General features: G+C 40.3%; 1 protein-coding gene across 6 annotated transcripts in view; it reads left to right on the forward strand.

Moving 5' to 3' along the window:
* LOC148881602 (ELKS/Rab6-interacting/CAST family member 1-like) overlaps nt 1–25861 on the forward strand; it is a 46048-nt gene that overhangs the window by 7952 nt on the left and 12235 nt on the right. For 2 of the 6 annotated variants that reach the window (XM_088988958.1, XM_088988961.1), the window contains exons 5-18: nt 2873–3129; nt 3776–3947; nt 5711–5785; nt 6086–6241; nt 6499–6666; nt 6749–6916; nt 9058–9195; nt 9719–9860; nt 12446–12585; nt 13697–13890; nt 14829–14840; nt 18568–18703; nt 19923–20054; nt 22286–22446. In XM_088988958.1, coding sequence (XP_088845084.1) covers nt 2873–3129; nt 3776–3947; nt 5711–5785; nt 6086–6241; nt 6499–6666; nt 6749–6916; nt 9058–9195; nt 9719–9860; nt 12446–12585; nt 13697–13890; nt 14829–14840; nt 18568–18703; nt 19923–20054; nt 22286–22446 — 2051 coding nt within the window. Of the gene's footprint in view, nt 1–2872; nt 3130–3775; nt 3948–5710; nt 5786–6085; nt 6242–6498; nt 6667–6748; nt 6917–9057; nt 9196–9718; nt 9861–12443; nt 12586–13696; nt 13891–14828; nt 14841–18567; nt 18704–19922; nt 20055–21675; nt 21721–22285; nt 22447–25861 lie in introns of all 6 variants that reach the window. The other 4 variants (XM_088988956.1, XM_088988960.1, XM_088988957.1 and 1 more) reach the window with 4 other exon arrangements.

Here is a 25861-nt window from a genome sequence, read left to right on the forward strand (position 1 = left end):
AGGGTGCAGGCTTTAACCTTTCCAACCGTGCCCTTTTTAAGATGTAAGATGTAAAGATGTATAGATTTATTTATCTTTTTAGTTAATTTTGTTGTGTATTTGCTTCTTTTCTTTCTTCATTTACATTTATTTATTAATTTGTTATACACCCATTATTTATGTATTTTGTCATTTATTTATTTATTTATTTATGAGGGTATTTATTTATGTATTTATGTATATATTCATTCATTTATTTATTTGTTCATTTATTTATTTATTTGTATATGTATCTATTTAGTTATTTTGTTGTGTGTTTGTTCCATTCTTTATTTTTTCTTTTGCTTTTTTTTCTTTCTTTCTTTTTTTCACAGTTATTTATCTATTATTATGCACCCAGCATTTATTTCATTATGTTTTTATTAATTAATTTATTTATGTATTTATTTATTTGTCTATTGATTTATTCAGTTGTATGTTAGTTTCGTTCTTATTTTTTATTTCTTTATTTATTCATATTTATTTAACTATTTATTATGCATCCATTATTTATGCATTTATTTACTTGCCTTTTTGCAATTTATGACTACATTTTTTTAAAGGTACCCAATACCAGAGCTGCCCAAGCCTATTCTCAATCAATTCCCCCAAAACAACAACAACAGCAACAACAACAACAAAAATGCGTTGATGGGTTCAAAGGTGAACAAAGATGAATCACAAAAGGGGGGAAAAAATTACCCAAGGAAAGACAGATTTGCAGGGTGGAGGCTTTGACTTTTCCAACTGTGCAACCTCCTTTTTCCTCCGCCTCGTCTCACTTTCTCCACTTTCCCCTTTGCCGAGGTTGGTTGTTTGCGTGCCGAGGCGCCCGCCGCTAGTCATGCCTCTCCTTATAAGGAGCGACCCTGGATAGGAATGAAGCCGGCGTGAAGGCATTCCTGCTTTTTTTTTCTCTTCTCCATCCCCCAAACGCCCCTCCTCCCGTCCCCCCTCTCCTGGGCTCTGTGCATCTTTGACGTGACGTGAAAAGTGCTCATGTTAAATACATGTGACAGCTGGCTGCTCTCCTCATGTTGTTTCTTGCCTGCAAAGCTCCCCCCGTTGACCCTCGTGCAGCATCTCAATGTGACCGATTAGGGTCAACATTGCACCCGAGGCGTCCTTTCAGCTGTTTTGGATTCACGATTTACACGTATTGACTCCGACGATACATATTCTTGTCATGCGGATTTGATCGCATGTTTCTCCATCCGCTTATGGACAATGAGGGGATTTTCTTGTCGTTTGTCCATCTTGAGATCCTCTTAGAGCATGCAAGGGAGGTGCGATCCCATCCGACGCCTCGCGGCTATTTTGCTCTACGCGTGGGTTCGGATGCGTGTTTGTGTTTGTTAGCGAAGGAGCAGGGAGGGGGAAGCGTGACTCAGCCACTGAGCAGGGGATGAGACGGGAGGAGATTTGTTCTTATTTTTATTTATTTTTTTCGTGTCAGGCTGCGGGGTGCCAGGATAAGGGATGGGATACAACGTCACACAATTTGTTGTTTATTTATTAATTAATTTATTTATGTGTCCATTTTCTGTCTATGTATTTATTTTGTTGTGTATTTGTTTCTTTTTTTTTTCATATTTATTTATCTATTTATTATGCACCCATTACGTCTGTGTAAGCTCTCAGTCGTACAGGAGTGGTCCATCGATGAGAAGGTTTCTTCAGCCGTCATCTGTACAATTTTGAAGGTTTCGGACGTTTCGCCTCCCTCCAAGAGGCTTCGTCAGCGAACTAAAGTCTGACTGGTCGTATCGGCCCTATTTATATATCCCTAATGTCCAGGCATGGCGGCGCCGGACACAGCTATGATAGGTCACTACTCTCAGGTTGGGGGGAGCAGAGGACCCCTCCCTGTGGCCCCACTGATTGTTCCTACATTCCTGACTAACGACTGGCCTATTTCCCCCACTCCCACCGGTATCACCTCATCAGCATAACGATCTTATATCTTATATCTTTCTTTATTTTATTTATGTATTCATATTTATTTTGCAATTTATTATGCACCCATTCTTTCTTTATTTATTCATTCATTTATTTATTTTATTATATATATATATATATATATATATATTTTTTTTTTTTTTTACTTTTTTTTGTAATTCATTATTAACTTTAAAAACCCAATACCATATAGCAGGCCAAGCCTATTCTCTATCCACCCCCCCCCCCCCCAAAAAAAAAAAACATTGATGGGTTCAAAGGTGAAGAAAGATGACTCAACTGAAGCACAGAAGGAATATAAATAGTTTTAAAGGCACCTTAATGGACGCCTCAATTATTTCCCTCTCTTGCCTCTCCTTCCATTTCTCAAGTGGTCTGGCATTTCTTAACTGCGCACCCCCAGCTGCGTATACCAATGGGAGGTGTGACCCCAACGTTTTTCGCCATCGTTCATCGTTCCTTTAAAAACATTATGGAGTTGCCAATCCAAATTGGTGCACGGGTTGTTTGTTTACCCCCGATGCATTTTTTATTTATTTTGTATGCTTGACTAGAGCGATCGTGCAGTCACGTGTCGGCGTTTGCGTGCCTTCACCGTTAATTTATCCCGGGACACGGGCTTGGCATCAGATGTCCTGTCTTTCCCAAGTTTGTTTCTTTATAAACTTGCGCACGCACGTTTGGCTGAATATAAACGGGGTTGTTTCTATTTGCAATTAATATTTGCTTCTATCGACAAAAAATAATGCATTATTTATACATTGAATGCAATGTAAATTAAAGTGATGAATTGCGCTTTGATAAATGACTTGCTAATATTTATTTTAGCATACTTTCCGTTCATTTCTGACATAAAATAATCAACCCATGAAAATCAACCTTTAACCTTTAACAGCATCTCCAGTGCACCATCCAGGCTTTGCAAGATGAACTCCGAATCCAGCGCGATCTCAACCAGTTGTTCCAATCGGATTACGGCGAAACGGGCCGTTTGGGATCGCAGGTGATCTCGCCGCAGGAAATGACGGAGGACAACTTCCTGCGTCTCCACGCCGAATACGAGCGGCAGGTCAAGGAGCTTTTCCTCTTGAGGAAAACGCTGGAAGAGATGGAGTTGAGGATCGATACACAGAAGCAAACTTTAAACGCCAGGTGACATAAACATTCAATTCAGCATAAGAAACCTTGGACTCTCTTCTTTCATCAGAAAAAAACAGTTAATTCTTAAGTTATATAGATCTGGAGTTATATGAAATTGAAATGGGGCGGATGTCCTAAGTACAATACAATACTATACATACAGATTGATTTACTGTATATAGCGCTGAATCTATAACAAAGAGCTAACATGGACGTAAGGCAAATTGTCCCCCTTCATGGAAGGGGAAAAACATTGCCAGAGGTCAGACCAGCGCTTTATCAGCACGCCCTGCAAGAAAAAAACAAAACCGGAACAAATTCGGGAATGGTAGCGAGTGAGTTAAGCAGAAAAAAAACACTTTTTTTGGATGAAAAATTAAAAATGATACCAGTACTGTTGATACAGATACCAAGTACAGTTTGCAAGTTTGATATTTTCCCCAAAACAATAATGTGTAATTTTAAGTTAATAACTTTAAATATGTAATTTTTCCAAATTTTTATTACAATAATTTCACACAAACCTGCCAACTGGCCGAAATTAAACCCCGCCCCCTCACCCCTGATGCCGATGTGGAGCTGTCGCGGCTCGGATTTGAAGCGGATTTACCTGCAACAGGAGATATGGCTAATCCAATCCAATTATTTCACGCCGCAGGGACGAATCCATCAAGAAGCTGCTGGAAATGCTCCAGAGCAAAGGCCTGTCGTCACGCGCCAGCGAGGAAGACCACGAGCGGACCAGGCGATTGGCCGACGCCGAGATGACCATTCACCAGTTGGAGGGCTTCCTGGAGCAGAAGGACAAGGAGATGTTGCTACTCAGAGAGGTGCGTGTGTGGATATCTGTTTAACAACTCCCTCTAGTGGCCCATTATTGTTAGTGACCTTTTTAAAAAATATACAGTGATACCTCAGCTTACGAACTTAATTGGTTCCCAGAAAGTGTGTGTAAGGCAAAAAGTGGGTCTTCCAAACATTAATTTCCCATAAGAAACCATGAAAATGAGAATAATATGTTCCCAGGTCCCTATAAAGCATAATTTTGTACGAAATAAGCCTTAAAACTTTTTGTAAAGCCTTAAAACGCATTGTAATTACAAAAAATAATAAACTGTACTACATAATAAGTATTATTTACCTTTGTGATGGTCGTTGATGTAGTTGCCGTTCTTCTCGGCGATAATACACTAACTCACAATGTCCCCTGCTCGCTGCTTTTCGTTAATCCAAGTCAACAGAACTTTTTCAACCTCTTCTATTGCCTGAGAGCGTTGCTTAGACAACACAGAAGCGCCCTTAGCCACATGTAGCAATGGTCGACTTAGCATATTGGTACTGGGACGCTAAGTCACACAAACGCACACCTCGTTGGTGTTTTTCGATGATCTCCTTCTTCTGCTCGACCGTAATTTTCTTTTGTGTCCTTTTCGGCTCAACGCTAGCCTGTGGTGGGGTCTTTTTCGGTTGCCATTATAGCAAAAGTACTCCACTCGATAACAAACCACGTATGCACTGAGTACTCCGGCAGCGGCGGTGACGCTGTTCGGCCGTGTGGTTTGGTGTTCTTCCGCCAAAAACTAGTCCGCCAGCCATTGTGGCGCTGCGTGTTTTTCCCAGAAACTAGTTCGTATGCCAAGATTATATTCTCGCGAATTTAATGTTCATAAAGCGAAAAATTCATTGGGTAAAGTGTTCGTAAGCCGAGGTATCACTGTACAGTCAAAAATGAACGATCATTTTTGACCCTGGACTGGTCGCCAATCAGTATTGAGGCCGTTTTCACCCGTTTTCTTTACATTTAATGACACGCTGGCCTAGATATGATGTTTTTATTCACATGGCCCCAAGCCATGTCAGCCTATGTGTAATTTTGCGCCCACTGCGAGTCGTTTCTGCCAAAGAAACGCAGCCATGCGGATATTTTGCCATTTTTCTTTTGTGCTCTGGCGCTCTCGTTTTCTTTCTTCTTTTCGTCCCGTTGTGCCTCGCCATCCTTCCGTCATTCGCGCCGTGAGATCGCGAATGACGGGGTCGCTGGACGAAAATCAACGGGATAGCAAATCGGTGTTTCAACCAGTGAGCTGAAATAGAGCGCCTCGTTGTTTGATTTTGTCTTTTGTCTTCACCAAGTGTTTGTCAATCTTTTTTTACGATTTTTCAACATTTTTCGCGGGTGATGTGGGATGACCGAATCGACCCGCGCCGGCTCAAAGCCAGCGCCTCAACAAGAGCAAAACGACCCCAGCCTGGCTCCTCCTCGGCTCCCATGACTCCCTCATTTCCCGCCTCCTCTCCCATCGCCATCTCCCCTCCCTTCCACGTATCTCCCCCTTTCCAACCTTCACGCTCTTTCCCCGTCCCCCGTTCACGTCACCCCTACGTCTGTCCCTCCAATTCCTTCCCTTCGCCATCCCGTCGCGATTCTCCGGTCATCTTTGCCCCCTTTCGCCCTTCACCTTTCCCCACCCGACACCCCCATCGGTCCTCTCCGCCGCTTGTGGTCGCGCGACCTTCTCCCCCTCCTCCACGTCTCCCCCTCTTTCCTCATTTGCCGTCACCCGCTGACCCTCGCCCCGTTTTTGTCCCTCAGGAGCTGCACAGGAGGTACGAAGCAGCTCCTGAATCCACCAAGACCAAAGCCCTGCAGACAGTCATCGAAATGAAGGTGAGGCTAAAAAAAAAATAGCCAAGTGGCTGCCGCTGCTCACCCACAGAAAAAATAATCCTGTGACTGTAAAGTGACCTTGAGAGTTTTGAAAGGCGCTTATGAATGAAATGTATTATTATTATGATTATTATTAGTATTATTATTATCATTTGCTAGCTATTTGCTACCTATTAGCTCTGGCTGGCTAGCTATCTATCTGTCTGGCTAGCCAGCTATCTAGCTAGCTATCCATTTTTCCTAGCGAATATCCCTAACACGTTCCCACCCTCGATAATTTCATTCCCCCTTTTCTGATAGGATGCCAAAATCAGCTCGCTGGAGCGCGGCATGAGGGAACTGGAAGAGGAGGTGAACATGCTCAAATCTAACGGAGCGCTTAGCAACGAGGAGCGAGAAGAGGAGATCAAGCAAATGGAGGTGTACCGATCACACTCCAAGTTTATGAAAACTAAGGTGATTCATATTTTGTCACGAAGATACCAAAAATTAGCATGATCTTATTTGGGATTTGGCAATACACTGAAAAAAATGGTCCAAGAAGCTCCAAAAATGACGAAGCTAATGGCTAAATATTAGCCGTAAATAAAAATGTCACACGCCCCTTCAAAATAAAATGTCAAAAATGCTTTCCACCAGCACGCTTTGTCGTTTTGTTTTCCTAAAACTCCTCTCCCTATTTTTGTTATCATTTATTAAAAAAAAAAAAACAGATGGATCAGGTGAAACAGGAGCTAAATCGTAAGGACAGCGAACTGTTAGCGCTACGGACCAAACTGGACACTCTGAACAACCAGTTTTCCGACAGCAAGCAACACGTGGATGTCCTCAAGGAGTCGCTCACCGCTAAGGAGCAGCGGGCTGCCATATTACAGACCGAGGTACGGTTGCCCTTATATCACAATTTTTTTATTTTTTTTATGATGATGAAGATGTTAACCTTGCGCATTTTGACGCACGCAGGTGGACGCGCTACGCATACGCCTGGAGGAGAAAGAATCGCTCCTTTCCAAAAAGACTCAGCAGATATCGGAAATCTCGGATGAGAAAAGCACCCAGAACGGAGAAATCGGCGACCTCAAGGACATGCTGGATGTCAAAGAGCGCAAAGTCGTCGTGCTTCAAAAGAAGGTCTGAGGTCGTCCTTAGCTTGTACGCTCACACGCAAAAAAAGGCATTCTAATTGCTTATAGATGGCATAAAAATTCATAAAAAAACATAACTCCCATGATTTAGCTGGCCTTCATTTAATGTGCCTGCAATTACACACCACAACTGACAGAGGGCGCCAAAACAAAGGCTAAAGCTGCAGCACGCCCAGCGCACATTAAAAATAGAATTTTACAAAAAATGGGCTGTTTGACCGCATATTTGGCGAGCGACATATTTCAGGGGGTGATGGGAGGGGCTATTGACGCATTTGTTGAATTAAATAAAAAACATGCGCTATTTATTACGAAAATCGATAGTTTGGGGGTCAAGTGCAATTTTTGAATGGGAGTTGATAATGGAGAGAAAGGAGAAGGGGTTGAAACAGAGATGAATACTAATGAGATGGCGTCGTTCGATAAAAGATGGCTTCTCGTCGGCTTCAATTGGAGTACATGGCAAATGCGGGTATTTTTTAGCCATTTGCGTACACTGAAACACCTTCGGAGGCTTATTATTGTGACATTGGGGAGGGGCGGGGGGGAAATGGGGTAGCCCGTCGACAATTTTGTCAGTTTGGAGAAGTGCAGAAAGGATCAAAGGCTTGCGGCTTTTCAATGTCAAGCGTGAGGAGGGCGAGCTGTCAGTCAAGCTGTCAAGTGAGCGTGTGATTAATGAGGTGCTGGAGATGTTTTAGTGTGCGCATAAAAATACATGCAGGGAAACTGGGAGTCGTTTTTTTTTCTTTAACTTGATGACATCAATTTTCATGTCTCCAATTGTAAAAACACAAAAAAAGGGAGGGACTGTCGTTTGATGTCAATTGTTAGATCCACATCCGCTTTTTTTGAGGGGGGATGGTTTTTAATGGCAACCACACGGAACCTTTCCTTATTACCCATTACTTGCCAGCCATGTGACATATTTGTATCATAATAATAATAATTTTAAAAAATTAAGCTAGCACTGTAATGTGTCCAAAAGTATTGAAACAAAACATATCCAACTTTGGGAAAAAAACATTTGTGAAGGTGCCCAGTTGCCCCAAAGGCGTGTTTGGCTGAATTTGCAATGGAAGCAGTTTCAGTCATCAAACGTCGCGAGCCAAAGTAGCCAAACGTCATCTTTTCCTTCCATTTTCGCTTCCTGTAGACTTGACAGCCATTTTCCCGATATGTTCACAAATCTGAGTTGTGTGCCTGCACGTGTGTTTGTGTGTGTGTGTGTGTGTGTGTGTGTGTGTGTGTGTGTGTGTGTGTGTGTGTGCATTTATTTATTTTAAATGTTGATTTTTTATTTTTTTAATTTGTTTATCAATATATTTATCTATGTATTGCATTTTTTTTCAATGTATGTATTTATTTATTTTAATGTGTATATTTATTTATTTATGTATTATTTATCTATTTATTTGTATCTTTATTCCTTATTTTTATTTGTTTTTCAATTTATTTATGTACGTATTTATTCATTTCTTATTTTTTTTATTCATCTATTCATGTATTTATTTGGTTATTTATGTCTTTATTCCTTATTTTTATTTGTTTGTTTTTCAATTTATTTATGTATTCATTTATTCATTTTTTATTTATTTATCCATTTATTTATCTACTGTATTTATGTATTTATCTATTTAATTTTTAGTTATTTATATATTTATTTCTATGTTTATTTACCTTTCAATGTATGTATTTATTTGTTTGTATATATATATATATTTTAATATATTTTGTTATTCGTCTATTCATTCATTTAGTTATGTATTTATTTATTGTATTTATTTTTTATTTATTTTAATGTAATGTATTTATTGATGTATATGTTTATTTATGATCCTTTATTTGTTTATACGTGTATTTATCTATGTACTGTATTGATTGAATGTAACTGTATTTGTGTAATTATCTTTTTATCTTTCATCTTATTTTTCTTTTTAATTTATTCAGTTATTGATATCTTTATATCTATTTATTTATTTTTCTATTTATTTGTTTATTTATATACATATTTATTTATAGATTTTTTTAATTTACTTGTTAATTCACCTATCCATTAAATTTATTTATTTATTTGTTTGTTTGTTCGTTTGTGTATTTATTGATTATTTTTTATTCTCCCGATAGATCGAGAACCTCCAGGATCAACTGAAGGACAAAGACAAGCAACTGAGCGGCCTCAAAGGCCGAGTCAAGTCCTTACAGACGGACACCTCCAACACCGACACGGCTCTGGGAACGTTGGAGGAGGCTCTATCTGAGAAGGTACAAAACCCCAAATGCGACCACCCGCATTTGGGGGTGGGAAGCGAACCAGGAATCACACAACTGCTTATTAAATTATTCCCGGCATGCTTATTAATTGTTTGGTCACTCATATTCAAGCCAATGTGTGTATTGGCAACCCCCCTACAACCCCACTTTGACTCCCCCCCCTCGTTTTTATGGCATTGGATATCTTTCCTGCTTTCTTTTACATTCTATCCCCCCCCCCCCCTTATGTCACACCAACACGGCGCTCCTGTGGTGTCTTCAATTTGAACTCCCCGTTCACTCACTCGGAACGAGCGTGGTCAGCGTCTATCGTCGTTTATTTGATATAAAACGAGCTGCCAGAACGGATTATGTGTCGAAAATCACGCTTTGTCTGTTTATCCTGCCGTCGCTGCCATACATATTCACTTTAATGCAACTGTTATGAGTGTGGAAATTCAATCTGAATTGAAGATGCGTGATTTTATTTTGTTGTATTTTTTTATGTCGTTGTTTCCACTTGTTTTTCATCCAGGAACGTATCATCGAGCGATTGAAAGAACAGAGAGAGAGAGAAGAACGAGAAAAGGGAGATGAGGTGGAGTTCACTAAGAAAGAGCTGAAGGAGCTGCGGGAGAAAGTTTCCCAGATGCAAGCTGACCTTGCGGACCGTGAGGTACTTCATAATGAAGCTAGCATTAGCACGGTTAGCAACGCCCGAATGAGGTCTCGAAATCACGATATGCTAACACAGACGCTCCCCAATATGTTTCAAACGGTCGTTCGTAAGGTGAATTTGTTCGTAAGTTGAATTTGTTCATAAGTTGCTTCAGTGCTATATTTTGTATGGACTGTATGTTTAAGGCTTATATAAGTATGTTTGAGGCTTATATAAGCATTCTGTACAATTTTTGCACATTTTTTAGATGTGTACGGCGTACAAGAAAGTTTGTACGGGAAACGCAAAAGTTGTTCTAGCTAATGTTGAGTTGTTTTCGTCCTTCGATATTAGCATTTATGTTAATTATAACAAATATCGATACTCGTAAAAAGCGACTATCGTGCAAAAGGTCTCAAGAAGAAACAAAAATTCAGAGAAGACAAGTTCCGGTCAAGGGGAATTTTCTTTTGAAATCAGTTAAATTGAACATTTTACCGTGTTTTTTTTTTCGCTGTAATATCATTCATATTTTTTAAAATAAAAGTTAGACATCGTAAGAACACAATGTCTTTTTTTTTTTGCTGAATTTGTCCACAGCAAAAAAAGCCCCAATACTCTACAACAAAGAACATACTTAATTATTGCTAGAAATATGTTGTAACTTGTTAAAAGTATTCATATTAACATGTGAAATTTGTTTAAAATAAACATCAAATCAAATATATGCTCTATAAAGACATGTACAAATGCGGAGAATACTACATATGTTGCAACAAAAATATGTCCCGTTGTTCGTAAGTAGGGGAGCATCTGTACATGCTTTACACCTATCATAGCTGCAACAACGAGGCACTCTAATACTGCCTTTAAAAGCAGCCCTGTGTAGTCAAACTATTTGTTTCTTTTTTTCTAGCACATGCGGAGTAATTATCATAAAAAAAAATTAAAAAAGAGGAACCCCACCCAAACACCGAGCCTAAATACACGCCATATTGTTTAAAAAAAAGCAGCGGGGCTTGCTAATTTCACCTTCTCCAACTTGCACGATAATATGTGGTTACTTTTAGTATGTTGTGGGCCCGTCGTCGTATAATTTCCATATATACACCAGGAGAAAATAAGCATTCCGGAATGACCGTGTGGGGTTTGGCTGACAACGGTGGCGTTTTACACACGCACACACACAGAAAACCGAAATAGTGGCTAACGAGAAGAAAAGTATTCTCTGACCCAACGCGATCATCCGCAGTCTGGCTTTTTAGTGGAGTCGGTCGAGTGTAAAATTATACGTCTTGGTCACTCCCACTCCTGTGCGCTGGCTGGACGCATCTCTATCACTACTGCAAAAAAAAAAAGAAAAAAGAAGGGGTTTGGGGGGGGGGGGTGGACTTAACACGTGGAAAGATGGATTGGGAAGAATGAGATGGGGGGTCATGGGAAAAAATATTGAAGAGCAGGCGTGATGGTGAGTCACCCTCTTCACTTGAGATACCTCAAAGGGATAAAAATACCAATTTCAGTGACCTTGAGAGTTTTGAAAGGCGCTTATAAATAAAATGGATTATTATTATTATGATTATTATTACTATTATTATTTGTTCATTTATTTATTTATTTATTTATTTATTATTTATGCATCCTTATTTTTATTTATCCACTTGTTTGTTTGTCGATTAATTCATTAATTGATGTATTTATTACTATATTTATTTATTGTCTATTTTATTTTTTTAATTTTTATTTATTTATGCACCATTATTTCTTTTATTTATCCACTCATTTGTCTATCATTTATTTATGTATTTATTTATTTATATTTATTTATGCATCCTTATTTTTTATTTATACACTTTTTTGTCTATTAATTTATTTACTAGTATATTTATTTATTGTCTATTTTATTTTTTTATTTTTGTTTATTTATGCACCATTATTTTTTTATTTATCCACTCGTTTGTCTATCATTTAATACAGTTATTTATTTATGCATCCTTATTTTTCATTTATCCACTTTTTTATCAATTAATGTATTTATTAGTATATTTATTTATTTATTGTCTATTTTATGTTTTATTTTTATTTATTTATGCACCATTATCTTTTTATTTATCCACTCGTTTGTCTGTCATTTAATTTATGAATTTATGTATTCATTCATCAATTCATATATTTATTTATTTATTTGTCTGTTTATTTATTTATTTGTCTGTTTATTTATTTATGTATTTATTTATTTGTCTATTTATTTATATTAGCTAATTTATTTATGTTTTATTTAATTTATTTTTTATTTATGCCCCATTATTTTTTATTTATCCACTCGTTCGTCTATTTATTTATACATTTATTGTTTATTCATTTATTTATTTGTCCGTCTGTCTGTCTATTTATGTATTTATTTATGTATTGTTTTATTCATTTCTTGTTTTTGTTTATTTATGCACCATTATTTTTTATTTATTCACTCATTTGTCTATTTATTAGTGTTTATTCATTCAATCGTCTATTTACTTATATATTTATTTGTCCGTTTGTCTGTCAATCTATTTATTTATTTGTATATTTATTGAATTAATTTTTCCCCCTCACCCTCTCCAAGGTCGTCAGTTTTGGACCTGAAAGAAAAAGCCTCCTCGCTGGCCTCTTCGGCCCTGAAGAAGGACAACCGGCTGAAGAGCATGGAGATCTCTTTGGAGCAAAAAAAAGAAGAATGCATCAAACTGGACAATCAACTGAAAAAGGTCCGTAAATCCAATGCAGGCGATGCTTTGTATGCACGTCTGTTTTGATTGACACTGCGAATTTCATTTTTTTGTCTTTCTCTCTCCTCATTTATTTGTCTTCTCCTTCACCCACACATCTGCCCATTATGCTGTCAAGACTCCCAAACATTTACGCTCCACAAAAAAAAAAAAATGTTAAAAGGGCTTTGCGCGCTCCCAAAACTAATAACGCCTAGAACCACGGGCACGTATACACACACATACGCGCGTGCGTACGAATACGCAAAATGTATCCCAAGAGCAACATTTGCTTCTGGGAAACACATTACAGCTGTTATAACTTTTCGGTCCTCACTTTGGGTTATTTTTCTTTGTTTTATTTTTGGTGTGTGTGTGTGTGTGTGTGTGTGTGTGTGTGTGTGTGTGTGTGTGTGTGTGTGTGTGTGTGTGTGTGCGTGTGTGTGTGTGTGTGTGTGTGTGTGTGTGTGTGTGTGTGTGTGTGTGTGTGTGTGTGTGTGTGTGTGTGTGTGTGTGTGTGTGTGTGTGTGTGTGTGTGTGTGTGTGTCTTTTGGCACAGCAAAGGTGCGGCGGGACAATGCTACTGCTGTGGTTGATAGGCTAACATCATCATATAAACATTCCAACTTAGGTCAGCATGTGAAAGTGAATCAGGGTAGAGCGCCCCGTTGTTCTGTGAGTGCATGCAGAGAGAACGATAGATAGCTGATTTTATTTATTCATTTCGATATTTATGCATTTATTTTTGGGCGGGGTGGCTGGTCAATGTATCGCATTTACAGCTAGCATGTGCCGCTTCAGGTGTATGGGGCTTTAGAGTGCCTCGTCGTCCGCCAAAAGTGCAACCTTGAATGAACCTTGACTAGCATTCCACTTTTTCAGAAAAAAAAATATCAAAATGGCGTGAGGCATTTTGTATGAATGTTATTCAGTTTGCCTTTTTTGTATTCGCGATTGTGTTTTCCGCCTCGTTACACCTCCATGCAAATCATCCTCAAGCTCCAATGTTGTTCTTGGCTCGTTTGCTTTTGTCTGAACTCATTCAAGTTTCCGTTTCCATAGTTGCCACTCCCCCCCCGTCAATTTTTCGCTAATTATCTTTCATTCGCAGGCTCAAAGCGCCGCCACCGAGTCAGCAGCCAGCGCCGAACTGGCGCAACGCATCACCGGCTTGGAACTGGAAGTGAGCCGTCACAAAGAAGATGGCGGCAAAGCTCAGGCCGAGGTGGAGCGGCTACTCGAGATTCTCAGAGAGATGGAGAACGAGAAGAATGATAAAGAGAAAAAAATCCACGAGCTGGAGAGGTAAGCGATGAAAATGACGTCAAAAAAATCGTGGTTTCTAAGGTTTCTAACGCTGTATTGGATGTCTATATCGTCCTAAAACTCAATATTTTGCGGGTCCTGGAATTTGGGTGAGAATGACAAAATCCCTGGTACTGGATTAGACACATTTTTGCACATCATTTGGCAGTGAATGAGTTAACAGGTCGAATGACTAAAGGGAATCTCCCCTTGGCTTCGATGGAACGCTTTTCGATGACCATCACTGGCTTTTCATACCCGCGTCCAGTATAATGTGGAACGTTTCCACCTTGGCCCGCTAACGGCGGCAACGGCGATGATGAAAAGCTAGCAGGCGGGGTTCACCAAAGGTTCCCGCCATCGCCGACCTTCCCTGGCATTGTTATAAATCCAGCTGTATAATACCCGTGCCGGGCTATTTATTTCAGTAACAAGGATGTTAATTGGAGCAGACGGAGTGACTTCACACTGGGGGGAAATGGAGCTGAAAAATCTGGCGCCATGGCCAAAATAAAGGATTTGGACTAGCGGGGTGGAAAACAATGTGAGACAGCCACCACGGAGAGGAAGGAAAGGAGAGCGTGAGTTGAAATTGGAAAAAAATTAGAATACAGTGGACTTTTGGAGATGAACAAACTGTGTCAAGTGAAGCCACACGAGCCATTGAGCAAGTCAAAACAGACAATGAGCTCTTTGACTCGCTCCAAGTCACCCAAAATGGCTGAACTTGCTCAAAATGGACGCTAAAGTTGCTTCGTTTTTCTCTTCCGTATTCCATTGCGATGATAATGATGACGCCTGCGCACCCGTCTCACTCGCACTTCCTTCCGACCTGTCGTTCAAGCCGGCTAACCCTCCCCATCCTGTTCACTTCCTCTCTCACCTTTCCCCTCTTTGGCTTTCTTTCATCTCGCCGACGCGACGCCCTACCCGTCAAGTCTTGCCTCGAGGTTAGTATACGGCATGTCGACTTTATCCTGCCGCCTTCATGTTATATATTTATTTATTTATTTTTAATCATTCACTGCCATTCCCAATGTATTTGCTTGGGTGCCGATAAAGCACTGGTCAGCCCTTCCACGAGGGGGCAGCATTTGCCTTTTGTCCATGTTAGCGCTTTGTTACAGCTTTGCTATATAAACCACTGTGTATTGTATTGTATTTTGTGCATCTGCCCCCATTTCAAGCTCAGATAACTCAATACCCATATAATTTAGGAATTAACTCTTTTTTCTGATGAAAAAAGAGTACCTAAGGTTTCTAATGCTGCATTGAGTATTTATGAGGTCCTAAAACTCAATATTCTGTGGGTCCTGGAGTTTGAGTGATAATGGCAAAAACCCTGGCACTGGAGTGGACACATTTTTGCACACCGTCTGGCAGTCAATGAGTTAAATTGCAAAAGTCACTCCTTTTCTGAGTTTTTTTTTCCCCCTATGAGAGTTGACTAACCAAAACACGATTAAGGACAACCAGAGGGGGAAAGTTCAAACTTTTTAACGACACAATGAGAGAATAATTCGGGTTAAACTGACGAAAAACAAGAAGTTGATGACCTTTCTGCCTCTGAAAAAAAAAATTAACGCTAGAAATGAAATACCTGCGCATGAAAGCGGACGGCTGTTATAGTAGCTTAGCACGAAGCTCATCGGGCCTTGTCCAAAAGTAACAAAACCCTCCGAACAGCCTGTTCAAAACTACTTAACGCGCTTTATCTCATCTCTTTAAGCCTTACTAAAACTCACCGCTAATTTCACGCTAAGGAGCTGGAAGTCGGACAATACGGGCCTTTTGATGTAGGGCCATTTTTTTTAAGCATGCTTGAGGTCTGATGTGGACGATTTGTCCTGAAAAAAACTCAAAATAGCGATCTAGTGAAACACGAATTTTGTTCCGTCCGAATCTATCAATATTCTGTATGTTTTCACCCTTCCACGTACTAAATTAGACCGATTAGCATGTAATCAGTTTGCGACATTAGCATGTTATCAGTTTACGAGGTCCATTAACTCATTCATTGCCATTTCCGAGTTTATTCGGGAATTGAAAAGCGCAATGTGGAGCGCTATTCCCGAATTTGTGTCGATAAAGCGCTGGTCAGACCTCTGGCAATGTTTTTTTTCACTTCCACCAGGGGGCTGCATTTGCTTTTTGTCCATGTTAGCACTTTGTTCTAGCTTCAGCTGTAGTTACAGCGCTATATAAATCAACATGTATGTATTGTATTGTATTTTGCACATATTCCCCCATTTCAAGCTCCGATAACTCCAGACCCATATAACTTAGGAATTAACTCTTTTTTACTAATGAAAGAAGAGCGGCTAAGGTTTTTATCGCTGTATTGAATGTTTATATAGTCCTAAAACTTACTATTCTGTGGGTCCTGCAATTTGAATGAGAATGACAAAAACCCTGGCACTGGAGTGGACACATTTTTGCACTTCGTCTGGCAGTGAATGAGTTGATTAGTCTTAAAAAGTGTCCTTGAGAGTTTTAAAAGGTGCTTATTAATCGAATATATTATGATTATTATTATTTATTTATTTATTTTATTATTATAAATGTCGTCACAGTAACGCTCATGGGCTCCCTCTACTGTTACGTAAAAGCATCACTAAATGTAACATTCAAACTCTTGTTTACGTTCTTTCATTAGCATTTGGGCTCTTGTTATATTCCCGTTTTAACTTTACTCACTTCTACATACTTTTTATCCATGTCAATAAAAAAACGCAGGTAAATATAAGCTGCAAAACTTCCTCCTTGATGAAAAACAAATGGCAGTTTATTTTTTTTCGTCAAGGAAAAGTGGTGAAAAGGAAATCCTTGATGTTCATTTTCTGTGAACTGTATGCAGTAAACATATATGAGTCCCCCGGGGGTGTATTTCGAATCAAATATTGATGCAGGACTCCAAATGCAATATTAATATTACCTTGGCGCAGGCCGCCTGAATATTAGCCGCATGCTAATGAAGGATGTCAAAATATTTCTTTCGTCGGTGCGTTTAAAGGGGAAGTTTTTGGAATGTAAATTATCTGGGAATGTTACGGTTTAGTTCAAAGTGCCGTCAACGCAAAACGCGTGTTACAGCTTGAAATATTTGTGTGTGTGTGGTCCGAAGGGGGGGTTTGCCGCCATACAAAGCGTCTCGTGTTTGGACTCGGTATAAATTCAATGTCACTTTAAGGAGTAATTTAAAAGCGCACGGACATAAATTCTTTTAATTCTGTCGCTTCTAATGAGAAGGCGATGTAACACTAATCTGGAGGTTCAACATCGCCGTTATTTTTTATTTTATTTTTAATTTTATTTATTTATTTTTTTAGTGCCGTGGGAGTCCGATGATCACATTTTAAGAGCCTGCAGCGAATGCTTTCGGGGCTGAAAAATGTGCCAATTGTTTGACGGCTGCTACGCTTGCCTGTCATGGTGCGCTAAATGGATGGGGGATAGAACCAAAGAGCCTCAGTGCAAAGCAGAAGGAATAGTGGGGGTGTGTGGAGGGGAGGGGGTGTTAAAAAAATTAAGAAGCGTGTAGAGTCGCCGTCTAATGCGCGAAGCTTATGATCTACTAGCTGCAAACGAAGTAGTTGCAACCCAAACAAGTGATTAGCAGAGTAAAAAATATAAACATGAAACCAGAGTGGGTGAAGGGGGGGGGGCAAAAGGGAAAATCAACTCCACATGCCCTCCACCCCTCGCAGTAAATGTTGCATGACGAAGGAAACTCGGAGCGCTGGATGCTTGGCACTTCCTGGACGTTCTCCAATAGGAACATTCCTGCCTGTTTATGACCTGTTACGCACACATGCCGCGCTTGAAAAAAGACCCCCCCCCCCGCCGCTCCCACCCCTTCCGAAATATCCTAAAACCATGCAGGGTGATGCAACTCAGATTGTGCATGTGTTTCTTTATGTGATTTGATATTTTTCGGTGACAAGGTGAGGTGAAAAAGATTGATCCTGGTCATGGCACCAATTGAAAAGTTCCGCAGGGATCTGCACCGAGTCCCTTTAATCTTTAATAGTATACTCACAGGCGACAGCGTATACTCAGCTGAACTATTTAATGGATGCCAGGTGGAATACGGTGTACGAATTTGGTTTTCTGGAGGGGGGGGGGGTCGTATCCGTTCGTTCGTTCGTTCGACAAAACGTTCACGTCGACGCCCACCTCCGTACGCTCACTTTTCAGACCTTGTGTGTTTCTTATCCTTCATCCCGAGCTGTGATTCGATACAAGCTGTTAAACCTTTCCCCGGAATTAGAGCCGAACAAGTATGAGGGGGTGGGAGGCGGTTGTGGGGTGGGGGGGTATTAAAGGTCCCGATCGAGACAAGCTGGTGTGATAGCCGATAGGCTTGTGACAGAGGCGCAATAGCTTCCAGGCGGCTTATAGGTGACGGCGATCAAATCCTGCTGCTTCCATGACGAATCTGACTCTACCCCAACCACCTCCCCCCCCCCACTTTTCATCCTGCTACAGACGAACATTTCGTCGGGTTTCAGTTTGCATGACAATATTGCCGTTTTTTTTATTTGGTTCTTTTGTATTTTTGGAGTTAGCGTTGACATCCTCATTTAATGACACCCACGTCACTTACCACCTTGCAAATCCATACACACTCAAAGTCACAGCCATTCTTATAAGTGGAATAATCAATTTTGTGCGCAGGCAGATGAAGGATCAATCCAAAAAGGTGGCCAACTTGACGCACAAGGAGCAAATAGAGAAGAGCAAAAACGTCCAGCTGATGGAGGAGGCCAAGAAAAGGGAGGACAACATGAACGAGAGCTCCCAGCAGATCAAGGTGCGAAGGGGTATGGGGGTGTGCGGTGTGGGGCTTCTCCTCCGATTCACTCTCTGGGCTCGTACCTTGAATATATCTCCGCGATGACAACAATGGCAACATGTCAAAAAGTGACAGGGAGTCGCCTTGGGCAATGTCGAACAGGCATTGGATGCGGCTCGGGGAGCGCTCGCGAATCCGGGGAGGATGATTGACAGGCAATGAGGAGATAAGAGTACCCGCATTGAAGTGGAGATACCGAACTGCGCTTGTCCTTCGCTTTTCTTCAGCTAGTCCCCCCCCCCCTTGAAATTTCCCCAGTCACCTTTTCTTCTACACCCCCCCACGCCACGTCCGCTCTTCCAGGAATGATTCGCCGCCTCCTTTGACTAGCGGCAGATGATACTTTTTCAGCTTGGGCGTCGCTACGGCACCCCCGGCAAATAACCGTAACTGATGTTTCATTTCGAAGTCGGCATTCTTTGACAAGGAGTCAGTGAAACCTGAGTATAATTTGTACTGTAAATTTGATTCAGCACAATAAGAGCCATAGTCTTTCTAATTTCAGGGAAAAAATAGTTATTTCCTAAGTTATATGGTTCCGGAGTTATCTGAGCTTGAAATGGGGGCAGCTGTACGAAATACAATAAAATACAGTAAAGTCTCGTTTTATCGATATTCTCGGGAGTCGGAAAAAATATCGATATAACCGGACTATCGATATATCCGATCCTGCGGCATGTAAATTTTCTCCTTGCGTTCATAGAAATAGTATCGTAATAAGCAGTACTATCGATATAACCGATATCGATATAACGAGACTTTACTGTACATCCATAGTGATTTATATAGTGCTTTAACAACAGCTGAAGCTTTAACAAAGTGCTAACATGGACAAAGGCAAATTCTGCACCTCGTGAAAGGGAAAAACATTGCCGGAGGTCTGACCGGGGCTTTATCGGCACCTAATCATGAAAAACCAAAACTGAACAAATTCGGGAATGGCAGCAAATGAGTTCAAATGAAACACTCGGGGGGGTTTGTGAGGTTTTGCGCGTGTTTTTATTCTATTACTCATCCAGTGCATAGTTTTTGCCAAAAAACAAAAATCCAACTTACAAATGCAATGTCCCCGCCAAAATAAAGTCCAACCTTTCCACGGATGATAATAAATTAATCACACTCCTGGCATGCCGGATTTTCTTTCATTTTGAAAACATTTTGTGCATGTGGATTGCAGGACTCCATTCGCTATAAGGAAGAGCGCATTGAGGAACTTGAGGAGGCCCTGAGGGAAAGCGTTCAGATCACAACCGAGAGGGAACTTGTTCTCGCCCAAGAGGAGCAGGCTCGCACACACGCTGAAAAACAGGTACTCTCCATCTCCTTGTCACCAAAAAAAAGACATTAAAAAAGTGACACCCGTGCCAACTGAGCTCATTCAGGTGCACCCGCGTATTTGCCCTCCTGGTTTTTGGTAAACATCCCTATTTCGAGAACAACTTGCATGTTGTCCACTGTTGGGGCGGCACACCAACAGCTTTGTGCCAACCGGAGGAAGCCTTCTGGGGTTGTTTTTTTATTTTTTTTCGGCGACATGACTGCGGTTTGCTCATCGTTCCAGGAGTGACTTAACAAACCCTGTCGGAGATGTCAAATGTTCCCTCCGGAGGACTTGTTTTTTGGATAAGAAATGATAAACAGACGTTAAAGTTCAATTAGTATAGCGTGTCATGATGCTTCTCACCACCCGCACGCTAACTCCAAAAATACAATAGAACCAAATAAAAAAACGTCAATATTGTCATGCAAACTGAAACCAGACGAAATGTTCGTCTGTAGCAGGATGAAAAGTGGTGGGGGGGTTGGGGAGGTGGTTGGGGTAGAGTCAGAGTTCATTTGCAAACCTAAAATATAGTCCCGGATTTTCATTTTATTTTCGTTTTTAAAGCAATTTTTGGTTTTGACATTACAATACAATACACACTGATTTTATTTATTTATTTTGATTTATCTATATTGATTTATTCACCTATTATGATTTATTTATTCATTTATCTATTTTTATTTATTCAGTTTTATTTATTTATGTAATTTTATTTATTTAGGATTTTAGTGTATTTATGTATTGTTATTTATGTATCTATTTTTATTTATTTAGTTTAATTAATTAATTAACTTATTTACTTATTTGTGTGTTTGTTTATGTATTTATTTTTCTTTTAGTCTGTTTTATTTTATTAATTGATTTCATGTTATTTATTTTTATTTACGTATTTGTCTATTTGTATTTATTTATTTATTTATTTATTTATGTATCTGTTTTTATTTAGGTTTATTCATGTATTTTATTTATTTATTTATCTATTTATTTAGTTTTATTTTATATATTTATTGTTGTTGTTTTTAGTTTTCTTTCCTTAGTTTTGATTCACAGAAATACTGAACCAAAGTGTTCATAAAAACTATCCCAAGGTGACCTTTTGTTTCCCCGTATCCTCCCTGTAGTTGAACGGAAAGAAACATACGCTGCTCGGAAAAAAAACCCCAAAAAGTGTTCATCTTCCTGAAGTCGCAACTTTATTTCCATTTTCGATGTATTGCCATGACGCTTTTTTCCCTCCCCCCCCAAAAAAGACAAGAAAATCTCAATGTGGGCCTCTTTAATTAGCCAAGCAGATGCCATCCAGGCAGGACGCCCTGCCGGTGAGCCTCCTGGACTTTGAACGTTTGGGCGAAGTGGCGCGGGGGCAGAAAATGTCACATTGCGGGGCCAAACTCAAACGTGGCCCAACATCAACAGTGATTCGGTCATTTTGTACAGGACGCTGCCCGTAATGACTTCACTGATACATTTCTATCTTGTCTCTCCTCTTTCCCTTCTTTCTTAACCCGTCACGTTTCCACTTTTCTTTTTCTTTTCTTCCACTTTTCTTATTCCATCCATTTGCTTCCGTGTCTTGTCTTGTTTTACCCCCTCACGATGGGTGCAGCTCACTCATATCGAGCTGGCCACGACCGGCTTTAGGTGGTCAAAGGTAACAAACTCATTCACTGCCATTCACTCAATTTATCCAGGAATTGACAAGATGACATTGTGAATTTGTTTGGTTTTTTTTTTTCTTGCTTGGGTGCCTGTAAAGCGCTGGCCAGACCTCTGGCTATGTTTTTTTTCCTTCCACCAGGGGGCAGTATTTCCCTTTTTCTCCATGTTAGTGCTTTGGTACAGCTTTGCTATATAAACCAATATGTATGTATTGTATTTTGGACATCTGCCCTCATTTCTAACTCATATAACTCCAAACCCAGATCATTTAGGAATTAATTCTTTTTTTTTCTGATGAAAGAAGAGCATCTAAAGTTTCTAACGCTGAATTGAATGTTTATGTCGTCTTAAAACTCAATATTCTGTGGCTCCTGGAATTTGAGTGACAATGACACAAACCCTGGCACTGGAGTTGACACATTGTTGCACATGTCTGGCAGTGAATGAGTTTATGATTCATTCTTTTTTTTCATTTCCAAATTTTTCATTTCCCCTGAATCGAGTCCGCCGATCCCCTTACCTGACATCCCAAAATAATGTCCTGTATATATTTATAGGTGGAGGATCTGCTGGTTGCCATGGAGAAAGTGAAACAGGAGCTGGAGGTGATGAAAGCCAAGCTGTCATCCACTCAGCTGTCATTGGCCGAGAAAGAAGGTCACCTGACCGCCCTTCGGGCCGAAAGGCGGATGCACCTGGAGGAAGTCCTGGAGATGAAGTAAGATATCGGAATTGTACTTCTTCTACCACGACGTCCGTTTTTCGGTCTTTATATTATAGGGACGACAAAAGGGACTTTTAAGGGTTATGGTGGGACAACCCCCCCCCCCCCCCCCGTGTGCGTTCGGGTTATTTTTTGTTTTTATATAAGCGTTAATATCAGAAATTCTTTGGCAGGAGAAAACTGTTCCAGAGTTGTGAAAGCAGTGACGTCCATTTTTGTTTATTTGCGGGGGTGAAAAAAAAGACAATTTAGCACCATGGACAGCGCTCGAAAAATTCAAACAATGGTGCATTTGATTATTTTTATTTCTTTTTTCGGGCATTGGGACGTCGTGGTTTCCAAGGTTACTGTTAGTAATTATGAAAAACGTTCCCGGTTTACTTTAGCAGGCAAATAAAATGTTTGTTTTTTTGAGAACTAGGCTAGTTTTACCATGGCTAAACAGCGCTAATAAAGAGCCTTATAGTTATGACTAAAAGGGGGCCTTGCAGTTTGACACTTACACGCTCAAAGTGCTTTGATTCTGTGTTGTTGATGATTTGGGTATCCATATGAGATGGCGGAATATGTATTAGGGGTGCGGTTGGGGAGGAGGGGGGGGGGCGTTATCATGGCTAAAGGATCCTAAAGTAAAGCTTTTGCTTACACTGGATTACACTGAATTTTGCCATGCATTATTTATAATGAAAATAGTAAAATAATAATAATTGCGTAATCCGATCAAAAATTGCATGATGAAAGCACCCCCCGCGCCCCCGAAAAAAACATGTCCGCCATTCTCACATTCCAGATTGCATTATCAATGACTTTGAATGCGTGTGCGGGTGGTGAGTGACAAGTAGGCCGGATTGCTACTTAACCATATTTACGATATTCTGATATTTGCGAAAATAAAATTCCGATAATTCATTTTGACAAACATATATGCAGAAAATTGGACTATTTTAGCTGTATTTATTTACAACAGGTTTAATGTATCTGTATTTAGGGTGATAGGGGTAGGAGGGCTATAAGGGGGGTTTCATGCAGATTTTTCCCAATCATCAATCACTCCCGATTGATAATTCAACCCATTCCGCAGAATTTAATGAAAAATTATGACATTTTCTGTCACTCTGAATATTTTTTTGCCCCCCCCTACCTCACCCGCAATTTTGAGGCCCGCATGTGTGGTCCAATCAAAAACGCCAACTCCTGCAGACCCTCACTAATGCGTTTTACACCTTTCCGATTAGTCACAGTGTACGTCTTAAAAAAAATACATAAAAAAATTATAGTGCGCATGGGTGAGACACAGACAGAATTGTGAACAAAGGGAGACGAGTGAGCTGGGGGTGGGGGGTGAGATGAAAATGGGGTGGGGGGGGGGGTAATGTGTCAAGATCAGATTCTCATTCTGTCATGCAGAAGTCCCACCTGCCCTCTTCTATTCTCTCTCTCTCTCTCTCTCTCTCTCTCTCTCTCTCTCTTTGCATTGTCTCTCGCCCCCCTCGCACATGTCTCTTTGATTTGCACCCCCCCCCCCCCAAAAAAAAAAATCCTCCAGGCAGTTTATTCCCTTCCCTGTCAGTGTTGTGCGGATGCATTTTTTTAAGCCTCAGTGATGTGAAACAGCTCTTTGAGGGAGATTTTCCCATCTTTGACACTCCACCCGCGTTTTTTTTTTTTACACCCGCATTCCACCTCACCTTTTGCAGTCGTCTCCTTTAAAACCTTTAAAATTATATTCCGGATTCATGTAAGAATATAACTTTTAACAAATTAAAGCGACGTGGATGCATTTAATAAGCACAATTAAACAGGGTAAATATTACCCTGCAGGGGGGGGGGGGGTTCATAACGATAATTCCAGACGTCCCGCTTTTTTTTTTAATGTGTAAAACGATCCCCCCTCGTTCGTCTTTTAAAATAACCCTCCATTGGGAATTTACAGCTTTTTTTTACACGCGCAGCTGTGCTAGTAGTTGATCAGTTTCCCCGATAACGGCATTATAAGCGGTTCAAAGGAAGCATACGAAACAGAAAAAGCAGTCAATGTTCTTATTTTTTTCCTGCTCAACCCCCCCGAGCCCCCCTCTGGCTTTATTGAGTGCCTTTGCTTTGATGCAGCACATATGGCCGAACGGACAAATGTTTCGCGAGACTCGCGGCGACGTGTCATGTGCGATTGTTCTTTTCCCAGTGTAGCCAGTCCATTGGCGATCTCTGCGATCGACTTTCAAAATAAAATGACAAAATTAAAAACTCATTCACTGCCAGATGATGTTGAAATACAATGTAAATAAAAAAAGGATTAAAAAAAAAGAAAAAAAGTAATGTTAATTCCTAAATTATACGGGTCTGGAGTTATCTTAGCTTGAAATAGGGGCGGCTGTACAAAATACAATACAATACATATTGATTGACACAGCGCTTTAACAACAGCTTGAAGCGGTAACAAAGCGCTAACGTGGACAAAAGGCAAATGCTACCCCCTGAAAAAGGGAAAACCATTGCCAGAGAAAACAACCGAAATTTGGGAATGGCACTCAACCAGCACTTGCTCGAAATTCCTCCAGCTCCTCAAATAATAAATAATAAACCTTTATTAAACATTTTTGTCTCCATTTTGGGACTAATATCCACTTTTTAGCTCGTGAATGCTTTGGAAATTATTTCCTGACTGATCCCAACGAAATCCCATCATCTGATTCTATGGAAGCTCCCTGTGGATGAGAAACATGTCAGGAAAAGCCTTCTAGAACAGCTAAAGTCGTAGAGGGGTGTGTACACTTTTGCAACTCAATATTTTTTCTACGTCTCTGTTTATTTTTAAACGTACCCTCTTGAAAATGTAAATTTTGCATACCGGGGGTGCGCTAAAATGTTTTCTGACAATCTGCTGCTAGTTAAACGCAGTTTTCCATCTATCGTAGCTAGTCGATCAGGTGCGCGCTACAGATTAGCGCTCGGCGGCCATCTGCGGGTCCTGCATCTCATTAGCTTGGCTTCCATCTTCCATATTTTTCCTCTCCCGCTGAGATCTCGCTTTTTTTGACTTCTGTGTTTTATTAGCCGAGCAGTATGAAAAGCCCCGCGTCACCTGCGCCCTCGCCCGTGCTCTTGCAAAGTCATCAGGCTCCGCGTTAAAGTCCACCACCTTCCTTCCGACCGCCGCTTTCTTTTTTTTTCCCCACCGCGACTCTGACCTCGCATTTAGGTGGTCGCACCCCCATCCTTCCCACGCACAGCTGCGCCGGGGTTTGTCACCGACGCATCCCAGCGTCCCCAAAAGTGAAAGTGTGTGGAATCAAAATACTAGTACTGCTACTACTCCTACTACTAATAATAATAATAATAAAAATAAAAATAAAAATAAAACAATACTACTACTACTAGTACTACTACTACTACTACTACGACTAATAAT

Source organism: Hippocampus bargibanti, linkage group LG22 (genome assembly GCF_051943395.1).
Source record: "Hippocampus bargibanti isolate YZ-2025 linkage group LG22, ASM5194339v1, whole genome shotgun sequence".
NCBI classification, from domain to species: domain Eukaryota; kingdom Metazoa; phylum Chordata; class Actinopteri; order Syngnathiformes; family Syngnathidae; genus Hippocampus; species Hippocampus bargibanti.